General features: G+C 37.2%; 1 protein-coding gene across 2 annotated transcripts in view; it reads left to right on the top strand.

Moving 5' to 3' along the window:
• The first annotated feature begins 13,282 nt into the window (after positions 1–13,282).
• LOC107040203 (transducin beta-like protein 2) overlaps positions 13,283–16,118 on the top strand; it is a 52,455-nt gene continuing 49,619 nt past the window's right edge. For both annotated transcript variants that reach the window (XM_015260169.1, XM_015260168.1), the window contains exon 1: positions 13,283–14,175. In XM_015260169.1, the coding sequence (XP_015115655.1) occupies positions 14,055–14,175 (121 nt within the window). In that variant the 5' untranslated portion in view covers positions 13,283–14,054. The remainder of the gene's footprint in view (positions 14,176–16,118) is intronic.

Below are 16,118 nucleotides of genomic sequence, written 5' to 3'. Positions count from 1 at the left end.
CTCTCTCTCTCTCTCTCTCTCTCTCTCTCTCTCTCTCTCTCGCTCTCTTTGTTCCAAAGACTTCATTAACAGAAGAGAAGAGAAGAGAACAGTCATGGTGTCAATACTCCCCACAGACCCGCGAGGAAAAAAAAGAGCGGCTGATGTAGAGGTTCGTCATGAAATCGAGTGCGTGACTCAGTCCTCAGAGCCAAGTTAGCGAGCGTTTGACCGGGATAGAGCACATATTACGCACCTCTCCCTCTTCTCCATCTCTCTTCATTTTGCTGTTTGAATTCAACCGGCTGGTTTTAAACACGACAGAGACTCAACGTCGTGTGCCCGAGACACACGCGGTCAACGTTTTTACCTTGTGTTTTTTTGCCTCTCCTTTCTATCCACATCATTGTTGTTTCTCCCTCTTTATTCATTAGTATTTTTTTTTCCACGACAAAGACACACGGGTCACTATCGCTGGCGAAGGATGCATTCGGCGTACGTCAACTGCATCGCGCTCAGTTATCGAAGTGATTGCGACGCATTTGGATCGATGATTGTTAATCAACGGAGATTGACTTGAGTCTTGTGATTATACGGGTTACTGGTGGGTGATACGGGAGAATCGAGGGATGATTGTTTGAGGGGATTGGTTGCGTCAGACTGGAAGAAGTGGAAAAGTTCGGGGATTTAGGCCCGATATGCGCGGGGTTTCAGGAGTTTGGTGAGTTCTTTATTATTTTAGCGGTTTTTTTTCTGGGGGAGTATTTCGGGGCCGAAGGCTTTGTTTCGAGCTGTCACTTGTAGCCGCGCGTGGACGACACGTGCGCTGACGAGGGTTTGAAATAGACGTGACACGGTGTAACGAACCTATTGGATTCGCGGTAATTTGTGGGGTTTTAGGGCGATCGGAGATCATTGGGTCAGTTCAGGTGATTTTTACACTGGGAGACAATAGTATATTGTGTTACTAGTGCGTAACGTTCGACTTTTTCGCACGCACGTGTACACTGTTAGAAAAGAAATGAAATTTCATGGACGATTGACTAACAATTTTTAGGTCAGTGACACTGAATGCGATTTAGGTGGAAAAAAATCTGGAAATACATGAAATTTCAGGTTTTACAAATTCAGTCAAATTCCAGAATTTTAAGCGGCATAAAGATGAGAATTCCTTAATTTATTTGAATTTTCAATATAATATGAATATTCAGCGTCAAATTACATTGAACTTTCACTGAAATCTGAAATTTCATTATTGTTTCCCCCTAAATTGCATTCAGTGTCACTATCCTGAAAATTCAAGAATATATTTACCAGAATATTCTGGATTTCTATTCATTTTCAGGGAAAAATGGAGCAGAAATTTACAGTCCTGTTTGATTTTCCACCAAATTTTGCATCCTGAAACCTTATTTTATAGACATCAACAGAATCGTATTCAATAACATATTTTGAATGAAATATGCCTCATTTTCGAAGGAATATTTGGTTATCTACGCTAAGGAATCCAATCTTGAAATGAACAATTACAACGTTACAACAATTAAATTCTATTTTCATATGAAAGAACAGGCATCCAATCGCAAGATATATTCCGTAAAAACTACTATATTTTTCTTTCGGTGCAGGGAATTTCGAATATCAGAAAAATTGCGCGGTTATCTGTGGGGAGGGCAGACTTCAGGAAAAATTAGGCGACAAAACGTGAAAGGGGAGTGATATGGTCTTGCCGGAAGTTTAAAAATGCGGAAGAAATACAGAGCGTAGAATGAATTTTTCCCCTTAAGGGGAAACGGAACCCCTTTGTCTGTATGAACTTTTAGAATTGTGTTTTCTCCTTCAATTATTAATTTTTATCTATGAAACTACTTTATCGACTTGATCATTGCATTATTGAGTCAATGAACTAGTTTCATAAATATAAAATAATAATTGCAGGAGAAAACACAATTCTGAAAATTCATATAGACACAGGGGTTCCGTTTCACCTTAAGGTATATCTCTAGAAAACACGGTTTTCTTAAGATTGCCCCCATTTTTGGGGCCAAATCTTAAAAACCGGGCCCCCATTGCCCCCCAGCTATTAAAAAAATGCTAACAAACTGTACTACAGTTCAGGAGATAATAAATAATGAAGTCTGGGCGTGTAACACGTGAGGCCTGGGCCAAATGGGGGTTATGGCTCCCCGCGAACTCGATTCTTCCATCTTATGAGAAAACGGTTCTTACAATGTTTTAAAAACACTAATCCGTGATAGACTGATAAATTCCGAATACGGTGATTTTTTTGTAAAATTTTGTACTTCATAATTTCTACAATATTCAACTCTACAAAATGAAAATTTCGTGAACGCATTTCTTATTTCATTCAAATAATTAATTAACAAATAATATCTTATTTGATTCAAACAGTTATTGTCGCCTGCACGCGGAGAAAATTATGTGGTGAATTTCAACAATTAGTTGTTCATGAGGATAGGAGAACTTAATAACTTATGAGAATCTAATAAATTAAGTCATTTAGAATTTTTTCTGCAAATCCATAAGGACTAACTTTTGGGTCCGATTGTTTTGGGATATCCCTTATGGATGTCAAAGTACCTTTTACCGTTTGGTACAGATGACACTTTTGTCAATTAAATTGCGTGAAAAAAAAATCGCAGATTTTTACATCCGCATGAAAAAATATCAGAACAACTGGGTCGAAATGAATATTTTTCTCTCTTAAGTATGCAAATGTTATGAGAAGTGGTTTCTACGAAGCATTATTTATGCATCACAATTACGTCTCACAACGTAATTTTTACATGATTTCCGTGGTACTCTTTCCGCAACTTTCTTCTCCGTATAGGTATCAGAGAGCGAAATTGTCTTTCTCGGATTTTTATTTAGAATCGAGACAAAAAATGAAGCAAGTTATAATCTCAAAATGTTAATTTAGTATTTTTTCTAGTATAAGTGCTATATTTTGAATGTTTTGGATGAAAAAGTGGCAAAAAAATGAATAAATTTGTGCCTATCTTCGTTAAATTTGTGGGATACACTGTTTTCTAATTTTTCCTCAACTTTTTTCAAGTTTTCGTGTTCATGTTCATGCACGATAGGAAATATTCGGCCTAGTTCCACTGAAGCGACGGAAAAACTGGGTCGAAAGGAATATTTTTGGAAATTCGCGGGGTGGGGTGAATGAGAATTATCCCTCCGGTGGATTTCAGGTGAAATATTCTGGCAGGTATGTTACTATGATCCGGGCTTTAGGGTTAAACGACGAAAGGGGTTTCATTACCCTGCGAAGAATTTTGAATGCAAAGAGGACAAGAAAAGTCGTTGACCGCAAGGGGTAAATGCACTCCAGCCACTAATTTTCTTTCATCTCGGAAGGTAAATGACAACTGACTAAGGATGTTTCCGAAATGTGGTAAATTTTGTTTCCCGGTTTTTGGAATCAAAGGAAACCAGATAGTCACTGCGATGTTTGGATTTATCAGGGAAGCGCTTATTCAAAAATACCGATGAAACATGTGACCAGGTGAAGTGGCCGGTGACTCAGGTGTTGACTAATTCTGTGAAGAATCCTCGTCTATTCATTTTTCGTAGAAAAAAAAACATCTGGGTTTTTCTTATCAGGCGGATTGGAAAAATAATGCTGTCAATTTCCTCAATCTAGTGCTCCCAATCAGAAAAAATGGGCTTTTTCAAATTTGGTCTTGAATAATTGTGTAAACAGCTTCTGTTGAGTCATCACTTGTAGAAAATGACATTTATAAGTTTCTCATCATCAGTTAATTCATCAGAAAAATGGTGGAAATTAATTTGATGCTCTGAATGAACAAAAACCAAAAGGCCAAAACTTAAAAAACTTAAAAATAAAAAAAATCGTACAAGTGCCCAACTTCAATGTTTCTTTTTTCCCTTAAATTTCTCATGTGTTCTCCGTGAAAATCACACATTCTTGTGAATTTTTATCTCAAACTCAAAATTCATTGTTACGTCATAAGTGATTTCAAAGCGTTTGAAATCTTCAACGTTCAACAATCAATTATTATATTAATCACCGAGCAATATTTAAAATGTTCATAAATAAAAAATTAATCATTTAGGGTCGTAATTTGAGCCTAAAAAATGAAAAAAACCATGCGAGTTCCCTATTCAAATGTTTTTTTCTTTGTGCTAAATTTCGCATGTGTTATCCGTGAAATTCACACACTCTTGTAAATTTTTATCTCAAACTCCCCCCCCCCCCCCTCTCCTTTCCCCCTAAAACTCATTCAACGTCACTCCTCTGAAAACTATTACTAAACTGCCCCTGAAATTCCATTTTTAAAACACCGGAGACAAAGAGATTCGCCGAATTTCCTGAGTAGATGAGAAGAACTGGTCGCTGAAATTGCGCATTAACAAAATTAGGCGCCTTGCCAGGAACAAATTATAATAATGCACAATCTTAAAGACCACAATATTGATGCATTCATATGGACGTGGTAGACTCAGGAAATGTTGAACCATTAATGACGTAGTTTCGCGCGCTTTACTGGCACCACGTGTCTACGAACAGGAAGTGCGAAGCTCCAAACAGACACGTGCATGTGCCGGAGTGAGCGTTCATGTTATTGTCGGGAGATGTGCGCAGTTGATTATTCTAATGCAAAACATGATCCTATCCGAGTCAACTTTTTACCCATGAGAATAGGTAATTTCATTCAAGAAGAAGAAATCTATAAAAACGTCTCTTTCACCTCATAATCTCTATGAAATTATTTTTGTCCTCCTTTGTCCCATCGCCCACCGGACTATTTCCACTTTTTTAAAGTTTCCACGCTGCATGTAAACGCAGATGCCGGGGAGTGCAAGTTAGCTGGATGCTTGAAAAACCTTCGTGGGGGCCGACGACCTTAAACGATAAATTTAGAAATAAAACTCTCCCCGCTCCTTCAATCACTTGGATGAATGCCATAAAGAAAAGACGTACACGATATATATAAATTTCAAATGTACATAAATGTGAATTAAGGATGTTCTACACCCTTTCTGCCAAAATTCACGTTTTTTTAATTTTTCTGGCAAACTTATGATGGAATTGACGTGAAAAAATATAACGTTTTTGCGTTTTGTCATTATTTAATGACTGACGAAATTTTAAGGTGGTGCGAACATTTTCCTGCGTTTTCTCTAAACTTTTAAAAAGAATCACAAAACTGTAGAAAAAACGCATGAAAATTATCGCACCACTACGCAACTTCGTGAGCCATTAAAGAATGACAAACCACAAAATCGTTATATTTTTTCACGTCACTCCCATCGATAATTTGCCAGAAAAATGAAAACAACGTCAATTTTGGCTAAAAGGGTGTCGAACATCCTTAAACTCTGATCCACATTAAGGTGTTTCGTCTGTAGATCATCGGGGGGTGCAACGGGAGGGGATTTTTAAAGATAGTATACAATAGGCAACATATTTTTTTTTTAAGTTGTCTGAATTTCCCTCTCAACTCGTTCAAGGGGTCGTAAACATAATAATCCATAACAAATTTTGACTTTTATATCTGTAGCGAAGTGGTAAGGGGCGATAAGTCGTTTTTGTTTTTTCCGAAAACGAGTTGAATTGATGGAAAACGATTCTATATATTGTATTAGATATCCACTATAAATGATTTGATTAAAAACAAAATGAACTATATTTTTATTCAAGTGAAAAAACGGAGTAAGTCCTGAATTTCATTCTCAACTATCATCCTGCGAGTTAGGCCGACTTACTCCTTCATTCTCCTTTCACGGATACTTTTCATATTAGTTTTACTGAAAGAGAATTGAAAACTCCACACCGTGTCCCTCTGGCGGCAATTTTTATCGCCTCTTCCGGAGGGAATCACCCGCAGGGAAAATTATATATGTGGAACATATATAAATAAATCTATGATGTATATATGACACATATATTAAACATACAGACGCATATATTTTTTACTAGCATTTTTCGCCGATTTCTATATATAAAAAATATATGTATTATGTATACTGCTATTATACGATGGTATAGGCAATATATACGCAACATTGCCATGCAATTTTTTTTAAATTGTTAATTACTCAGTTTATAAGTTTGAATGATGATTTTCTGTCTATTACTGTTGTAGCCCTATCTAAAAAACCTATTAGCTGAAATTAAATTTTTTTATCGGAGGGTGTTCGATACAACCCGGTGTTCGAACCTACAACCTACACGTACAACCTACAACCTCATTAATTTTGGAAATGACATCTACGATTTTGTTTATCAGCAGTTGATTAATCAGAAAAATATTGGAAGTTGATTTGATGCTCCGATTGAACAAAAATTAATCATTTGATATTTTTAATTTCATTGGGCCAAAGACGTTACTGATGCACATTAATCGAGAGATTTACTGATAAGATAATTCTAACTGTTATTAAACAAAATTTGGGTGAGGGTCGGCCGCTAACCGAAAATTCGAGTACACTGATAGAAAAGTTCGTTTTACCATAAAATTAGATCTGAATCAACGATCATTTGATTGTTAATTTTCAAATAAAAATGATTTTATGATGAATAACACTTATCTCTTCTTGAGATACATTTGATTGGGAGGAGTAGAGCTTCTCTAAAATTTAACTATTTTTTATTTGTCGCGCTAATAAAAATATTTGGTTTCTTTTTAACCAGCGGTTTGCTGTCTCCAGAAATTCATTGGTTCACCCAAAAATCAAAATCGTTGTCAATCAATTTAATTTAGCGCTCCAAATCGGGAAAAATCGCCTTTTGCAAATTTGGTCTTGAATGATTGAGTAAACAACTTCATTTGGCTCGTCACTTGCGGGAATGACATCTATAAGTTTCTTATCAGCAGTTGATTTACCAAAATATGGTGGACGTGAATTTTATGCTCCAAATGAACAAATATCAATGGTTTGATATTCTTAATTTCATTCTTAATTTCACTAGCAAATAATAAAATCATTGTAAAATGTCTGGAAAATTGGGGTCAAATGGGTCTCAAATGAAAGCTCTGATGTTCGACTACAAAAGTAGAAAAGCATTTCACTGGCGAAAAAAAATTGCTAAAGTACTTGGATATTATTAATTTACAATAACTGAATCACAGAATACAGCAATAGAGAACATGCATGATTTTTAACCTGTGATACACATTAACAGAGAGATTTAGCGATAAGAAAATTGAAAGTGATGTTAAATTTGCTTCCAGTGAGAGTCGTTAAACTAAAATGGTAACTGCTGGTTGTCCATTAATGTTTAACCCAGTTCGTGTTTATTAACATTAAAAAAAAAGTCACTCGACAATGGGGTCATTGCGGCCAATGAATAAAAAATCCGCTGATAAGCGGGAAAATAGTGAGAAGCGTAAAGACACGAACTCACGTTTCAATATTAGTAAATATACGATAGGCTACATCTCATCGCTCCTTCTCCGCGTGTCTGCAGTTATCCTCTCTCGTTACCCCTTCGCAGTTTGGGAAATAATGCCTTTGTTTCGATTTCTGGACATCGAACGCGATAAAAAATATGCAGATTGGACGCATTCGGCTTTGGGAAATTAAAGGTGTTTGGGAATTATCTCGAAATATGAAATGCGTTATTTGTTGTTTTGAGAAAGTGGGGAGATACAGTCGGGCGGCTTGTGGCACGTATTTTTTATTATCGGTTGAAACCAATGAATAAATAAAGCGATTTCCTTATTTTGGAAAATTATAGGAAGTCGAGAAGTTGAAGCTGATTTATCAATTTCCAATCTTTGCATAAAAATGAAGCAATCTGTTTTGAATGTTTTGCATTCAATTTTCATGTTCGAGAGTACATAAATGTCATGTAAAATACTAGTGGAGGGGGGAGGGGGAATGACACGTACGAGAAAAAAAACAATAGGAAATTCTCTCGAATTGTACGGAGTTTTTTTTCGCATTTCTATTGAAAACTCTTTGAAAGATATTTTTGATAATAAAAAGGAATTAAATGTTTAATTCTTCACCATATTCTAAACATTTTTTCAAGTTTTCTCCGCATAAATTCCCTTCTGTGTCATTACAAAATTGAATTTAAAAAGTAGAAAATCCATGTTCGAGAATTTGCATTGAAAAAATCACAACAGGGCAAGTCATATGGAAAAGTCAACATCTATTAACGTTTTCTATCAAACCATCATTTGAAAATCTTGCGGAAAAACAGCTCAAAATTCAATTTTTTAGTAACAGGTCTTTTATTCAGTTTTTCATCTCGGGTACACTTTAGACTTCATCAAAACGTCCATAAGTTACTGATGATGACTCATTCGAGTCAACTTCATGCGACGGGTAATTTGTTTTTAATGATATTATGATCTAGACATTATTTCTCTCTATTTCTGCATTACCAACATAAAAAAATCGAATAATTCATGTTTAATATTCTATGTAATTTGCGCCGGAAATGTTTTTTTTTCGGCCTAATGACTAAATATACTGTTTCGAGATTGCTGCAACTTCTAGATTTAGATTTAAAAAATTAAAAACAAATTCTTACGTTCCAATTTCCAAATTCGGACAGAAAACAAGTGAGAAATTGCTCTTGTATTGCATATACAGTAGAGCTCCCGAATGTTTATGTTCCATGGGTTTCTTATAAGATACCTATGGGTCCGGTCATTTTTCAATGGGAAGAGAGCAGTTAAAAGGATCAAACGGTGTTGAGGGTCAAACGGGAGCGACGAACGAAGTGATCATGAGGGTCTAACGATCTTAAGGGTATTATGGCGGGGTCCATAGCTGGAAAAAAAAGCAGAGAATTCAATGAAAATTGCTGAACCGATTATTCGATCCATTTGAAAGCCGTGTGCAAAATGTCAAAACCCCTACTTAAACAATAATTATGGGAATAATTTTTGAAGTTGCTACTTACACACGCAGTTGAATGGGGCATCGGTAATTTTTGTGAATTTCCTACGTTATCGATAGATCAATAACGTAAGAAAAGCACTAAAATTACCGATGCCCCATTCAACCGCGTGTATAAGTAGCAACTTCAAAAATTATTCCTATTATTATTGTTTAAGTAGAGGTCTTGACATTTTGCACACGGCTTTCAAATGGATAAAATAATCTATTCAGCAATTTTCATTGAATTCTCTGCTTTTTTTTTCCAGCAATGGACCCCGCCATAATACCCTTAAGAGGGGGTCACACCACTTTTTAAAAATCTGGGCAATATAACGGGAGAACAGACCGAATAGATCTACAAATTAGGAATCCGATTCGGCTGTTTCAGAGGTTAGATAATGGACGGAAGAACGAAGAGAGGGGATAGGGAGTTTGAGGCTCATTTGTCCGCATTTCCCGTTACATACCCACAAAACACATTTGAGGAATAATACGTTTGTCAAATGGACAGGTTGGTGATGTGTATTATGACCATAAGTGATATGTATATGTGTTTGTGGGTTGTTGCGACGGCTAAGGGGGAGCCATTGCTATTCAAATGACTGCTGGTCTTCGTTCCCGTATTGGGGACGATGGTGGGCATCAAAGGAGGAAAAGTAACGGGGCGCGTAACGGAGCCGAATTTAATGCACTGTCTCTTTCTTGTTTATTTTTCTTCTCCTTTTCGTTTGATCCTCTTTCATTTCTATGACACGGGTATTACTATCGATTAGTGATAATGGAATTCCTTTCATTCCATTGTTTACGATGAGGGATTAATGTCTGTTTACTATTGCATCTAAGCGTTGAACTGTTATTTTTTATGAATGAATAATAGAAATTGTTCAATTAGGTTTTGAAATGGCTGAATTAAGACCCCGGTAATATTCCGGATTTTTAGGGTGAATTGAATCAATTGAGAATTCATTGTTTATAAATAATTCATGAATGAGGTTTAAAAGTTGCAATTGTTAGAAACTTCATGAATTTTTGGCAACAAATGGGTATTGTTTGTCAAATTTTCAATAGAACATGTTAAGTTATCATTCACCTTTTCGTTTAGTTATATCGACATTTTTCATTATTCATTTGCACATCGATTTCTTCGTACACAAATATATATGTGGGCCATTGTCTCAAATATTGTCCGCGAATCTGCCCTTAAGATTTTCCGGTTTTTTTTCTGTCTCCTACGTTATTTTTTCGTATACATGGAGAACTATATTCCTCCAAAATGGGAAGTTCCGCGCTTCAACTAGCAGGCAATCGCTTGCTTTTACCGTTTCATCTAAAAATTTCTCAATTGAGTAGATAAAAAAATCAACGTGAAACGTCAAAACTTGATATTTTCATTTGTTTACAACGAAGCTTTCGGTCAGTATCTGATAATTTTGAAGGTCCGGAGTATTACAACTGATTATTTTTCCCAACCAGATTTCGACCAATCAGAGCGTAGTATTTGAGGCTACCCAACAGTTTTATTTCGTATATTTCCTCCTAGCTTTTGAATATTTCGCAAAAGTTTTTCATTTTTTTACCTGAATATTTCGCAGTAGCTCTTAATTTTTTCGGCTCATTTCAGATAGAATCTTATATTTGACAGTCTATCGAAATCGGGTCATTCTATTAACACAACTTGTTCAAATCTTTCCCAATTCACCTCCTGATGTTGTCCACTGCACTCTGCTTGGCCAAAATCCGATTGGGAGAAATAATCCGACAAATACCCCTCGAGATTCAAAACTAATCGGGTATTTCCCTCAAGCTCCCCTGCAAACAAACCATCGTCCCAAGTTTTTCAGAAAAATCCCTCGCGTAAGCGCTCGGGATTTTTTAACCAGCAAAACTTGACACCCTCATTTGTTCGCAACGAAGCTATCGGGGAATACCCGATAATTTTGAAGGTCTCGTGGTATTACTGATTATTTCTTACAATCTGATCTCGTCCAATCAGAGTGCAATATTCAGGGTCACACCGCCGCACCTTTCACTCTGATAATTTCCCCAGCGGCAGGGAAATCGTCAGACCGATAATTTCCCTGTAGCCGGTGAATTGTTTTTTACTGATTTGACAGATAACACCCATATTTTGGTGGAATGTGTCATGTAACGTCGAACACCGCAATCTGTTCGGCCGAGATCGGAACGGAAGAAATAATCAGTAGTAGTATGGGGTACTAGAGCTTGAAAATTTCCGAGTATTTCAGTAGTGAAGTGGTAAAACGGTTTAAGTCGATTTATCCCCTAGTTCAGTTTTTGAGGAATATTTCCGAATCTAAGGGAAATAGCAAAATTTTCGTAATTGTATTTGTTGTAGCTCTTAATGGAGTCTCCAAAAAAGCTTATGATAAAAATTTTCCTATTTCCCTTAGATTCCGAGATATTCATTGAAAACTGGTCAATAGTCAAAATTGACTTATAACGTTTTATCATTTCGCTATTGATTTCATGTTTTGCAGGTTAAAAAATCCCTAGCGATTACACAACGGATTTTTCTGCAAAACTTGGCACGATCGTTTGTTTGCAGAGAAGCTTGAGGGAAATATCCGATTAATTTTCTCAGTTCTGATTTTGACCAATCAGAGTGCAGTATTCGGGGTCACACCACACCTTTCACTCTGATAATTTCTCCGGGGCAGGGAAATTATCAGACTGATAATTCAGAACAATCTTAATTTTTCGTCTGTGATTGTTTTCGAATCCACCAACAATCCCCCAACATCAGCTGCCATTCTATCACGCGGGGTTATGTTTAGAGAGAAAAGGGAACGCGGGCGATACAATAAATTGATTAATCATCGATATTCATTCAGTAAAAATAAAAATTTCATTTAATTCGGGCGCGACGAGGGAGGTATCTTATTTGTAACCCGCTGATCCCTATTTTTCTCCTCTCTATGGGCGCGCGTAGTGGGGGCATAGGGGTTCCCGGAATTCCACTCTTCTACTGTCCCTAAGGTATCTTATAGGAAGCCTCTACTGTAATTGATTGTCTCTGTTTTGAAATCACAAATTTCATTGCCATACTTCTTGTGTAGTAATTCTCTAGCAATCAAACTCCCCGCCAGTCTAAACCACATGTGATAATCCCCCCTCCGCTCCCTCCCATATCATCAGCCACTGAAACTCCGGCTGAGTCAATCTCGTTCTACGGGGAATGCGTAATTTTCTTGGAAGAGCCACATACACATTGACATTCGGAATTCCTCATTCAAGAGGAAAATTAATTAATTTCACGTCGTGAGGACTTCCCCGTCAGATACCTATAAAAAATGTGAAACTATCAAACAGTTGATATCATTATAGGAAATTCAAAATTCTTGAATAACTAAATTCATGAAAAACTGACAATTTTCAGCAGAGAAAAACGAATTGAAAACTTTGTTCGTCTTATGAAAATTTTGAAATTGAACCTTTTTTCCTAAGTAATTTGAAACCATGAGAATGCACTCCTGTTATTCTCATCAACAATATTTAGACGATAAAATTTACGAGAATATTACCATTTTATGAAAACTGGAAAAAAAATTCCCGAAAAATGGTCATTCTCAATAAAAAAAAATCCTCGAAAGTAAATTTCTCCCCATGAAAATTTGAAAATTGCATATTTCGCAACAACTAATGGCCAACAGAAATAAAGATGCAGAACTCGTAATTTTTCCCTAACAAAATACGCAAAAAAATTTGTTTTTCAATTCAAAATTTAAAAAAATAAGAAACTGTTTCTTCCCAGAAAAATCCGAAAATTAAAAATTTCCCCGAAAATAAAGTAATAAAATAAACCACGAGGACTCGTATTATTTTCATCGCTCAAACCATGCGATTCAAATTTTTAACCAGCAAATTCCCGAAAAAACGATGATTTTCAATCTAAAAGAACCAAAAATACGGAGAAACCGTATTTTCTCAAGAAAATACGGAAATGAAAGCTCGGCGTTGAATTTTCGTAAGACCCAAGACCATTGGCATTGAAGGGACAAGACCCCTCCCCCTCCCGGTAACCCGAAAAACTCCCAAAAATTCCGTCACCACCTGCGCATTGTCTGCTGGAGCCATCCGAAATCAATCGATAGATCACTTCCTCAAAGTTCAGCGGGCCACGTAGCCGAACTCTCCCCACCGATAGGTCCAACAGATCCCCCCCCCCCCTCCCTGAAGAAAAAAAAAATCCTCCACCACTCATTCCGCAGTCGTCCTTCCTCGCGCTCCAAGAAAAAAAAACCGGCACTTTAAGTAGTGAAGACAGGTGCCTGCGCAAGTAGTGAAGAGTCGCGTGGGGGATACCAGAAAAAGGGGAAAATCCTCACTGGAGGGGAGACTGTTGCCGGCATGGAAGGTATATACCGGTATCTACCAGTGTCTCGTGCTCTCACGCGGTCAGAAACTCGGAGGAGTTCCCCCAGAAAACACGTGCGCACATTTTCAGCGCGTTGATGAATTAAAAAATTCACCAGAATTAACAATCTCTCAGAGGGAGTGAAATTACTGCAGATAATATAATACGCGAACATAATTGATTGATTGAAGAGTAAAAAGAAAATTTTTTTTATTTTTCATTTTTCATTCAATAAATTGGAAATAAGCGTGGAGTGGAGAATGGACATAGTGGGATTTTTAAATAACTACGTGGAGAGCAATAGCAGTGCATTATCGAGTAAAAGTGTGAAGAGAAGCATCAGTATCATCAGCAGTAAATCGGTACGTCGAGCTTCGGCGTCACGACGCTCGGTGCGCCCGCATCGTCGCAGAGACTAGCAAAATCACATTCCGCAACCTCATCTTCATCTTGTAAAAAACGTTTGGTTTGTGGTGGTTTTGGTATTGGGGGGAAGGGAAGAGCCCGAGTGATCTCCCTGTGGGGCTCGAGAGAGAGAAGAGAAACTAGCCAATAAGCACACACACGTCTCGTGTGTCTGCCTCGAGGCACCGCCGCGCGAAATCGCCGAGACGTACAGAAAAATTTTTCACCGTTTTTTGTGATAAAATCGAGATTTTAGTTGAATTCGCGAGTGTGTGATTCATCCTCGAGGGACTGTTTTGTTCCTTTTTTTTTGGGGGGGGTTTTTTGCGGACGGTGGAGTGAACTGGTGTGAGGGGAGACAAGTGATAATTTGGGAGGAAGCTGAGGTGCCTATTGTTTTAGAGTAGATATGGAATTTTTTGGAGTAAGGAGTGTCGACCTCGTGGTTGTGGGGTCCCTCGTGCTTGGCGCGCTTGTCATACTCGTGGGATTCATCATCGGACGACGCACCGGGTCTGCAAGGACTACACGTAAGAGGCTTTATGAATTTCGTCATTGATGGGCTCCAGGGAAACATTTTTACAGATTTTTTTTTTCGTTTGGGGATTTGAAATTGTTTAGTTCTAGGAGATTTCAGTTATACTTTGAGGTGAGATGGTGCGAATTTGGGAGCATCGAGGCTCAGTTGTTCCAATGATTCATGGGTGAATTAAAATTTAGAGAAAATTAATTATCTACGATTTAACAATCACACAAATAAATTACTTTTTTTGCGCGAAGATTTGATTGAAAGGGAAATTCAATTTATAGGATAGTTCATTTGAATTTGGGGTGAGAGGGCACGAATTTCGGAGCATCATGGCTTAGTTGTTCCAATGACTCATGAGTGAATAAACATTCAGACAGCAATTTATCGAAAATTAATTGTCTACTATTTAACAATTACAAATGAAAAATTTTTCTTCACGCAAGTACTTCATTAAAAAAAAAAATTTAATGTGATTTCATTAGATTTTGGGGTGAGAGAGCACGAATTTTAATTCAGTCATAAATCATTGCAACAACTAAGCATCAAGACTTTTAATTGTCTACGATTTAACAATTACAAATAAAAAAATTTTCTTCACGGAAGTACTTCATTAAAAAAAAAAAAATTTAATGTGATTTCATTAGATTTTGGGGTGAGAGGGCACGAATTTTAATTCAGTCATGAATCATTGCAATAACTAAGCATCAAGACTTAGTTATTGCAATGAATAACATGAATCAGTCTTGATGCTTAGTTATTGCAATGATTCATGAATGAATTAAAATTCAGGCAAAAATTTATCGACAAGTAATTTCTAGGATTTAACAATCCCAGAAATAATTTTTTTTAAATATTTCATTAGAAGAAAAATTCAATTTATATGAAATTTCATTTGAATTTGGGATGAGAGCACGAATTTCGTAGCATCCCACCCGTCTCTCTCACTCCAATCCCCCACGTCTGAATTAAAACTCAGCCAGCAATTAATCGAAAATTTATTGATGTGGATGGCATTGAACAACGGTGTTAGGGGCCAATCACACAAAAAAAACTTCCTCAATGCAAGTATTTCATCAAAAGGACATTAAAATCCCGAGAGCAATGAGGAAACGACTCTAAATCGTTAACATCACCATAAAACGACAATTGAATATTGCGAAATGAGCGTTAACGTTCGAAGACTTCACGTAAAAATGAGAATTCAAGACCAAATGTTTCCTGATGAACTCCCGGATGAGAGTGGAATTTGAAAATCCACGCGCTCTCATTTATGAATCACCGACTTCCTCCGGTTGATCAGACCCGACGAGACTTAAATAACGATTACACGTGGTGTAATAAATCATAAAATTATTTCATTTGACCATCTACTCGGTTTTGTTGAACGTCTCGTGAATTTTCTAAGCACCTTTATCGGGCGGCAGCTGTGGCCCGCGGGACGCCGCATGGTACTCATGGGGTTCTTTTGAGAACAGGAAGACAAGGATGGGATGACCCAGGCGTTTACGGAGTAGAATTTCACGATAAAGAGAGACTGCGTTTGCACGTGTTGGGTTTACTGCGAGCGAGGGGGGGGGGAGGCAATGTGCATTTGCCATTTCCGTTGTAAAATCCTGCTGAACCTTCGGAAGTGCCCCAAATTCTCAGAAAAATACCTGGAGACAATTCAAGAGACTACTGAAAACAAAAGATAATTTTTTCTTTTGTACCTCAGGTCAGACAGGCATTCGCAAATATTCAGGAGAATATTTTTTTCAGACAAAATGGCGACGAAGGCAATGCACCGGCGAACGATGAATTACCCCTCCTATTCACTCATTTTATTCTTTTTCTTGCACTGAATGCACCGAGTGTAAAAATAAACTCGTACGGTTTTGTTATATATCTGCCGGCGCCGAGGCATTCTCGTTCTCTCTGAGCTGGCCGGGCGGATAGTGGGGCGAA

This window comes from Diachasma alloeum, unplaced genomic scaffold (genome assembly GCF_001412515.2).
Source record: "Diachasma alloeum isolate Michigan unplaced genomic scaffold, Dall2.0 Dall_scaffold_00325, whole genome shotgun sequence".
Classification (NCBI taxonomy): domain Eukaryota; kingdom Metazoa; phylum Arthropoda; class Insecta; order Hymenoptera; family Braconidae; genus Diachasma; species Diachasma alloeum.
The sequence above is the reverse complement of the archived record's forward strand: the minus strand, read 5'-3'. Positions and strand labels throughout refer to the sequence as shown.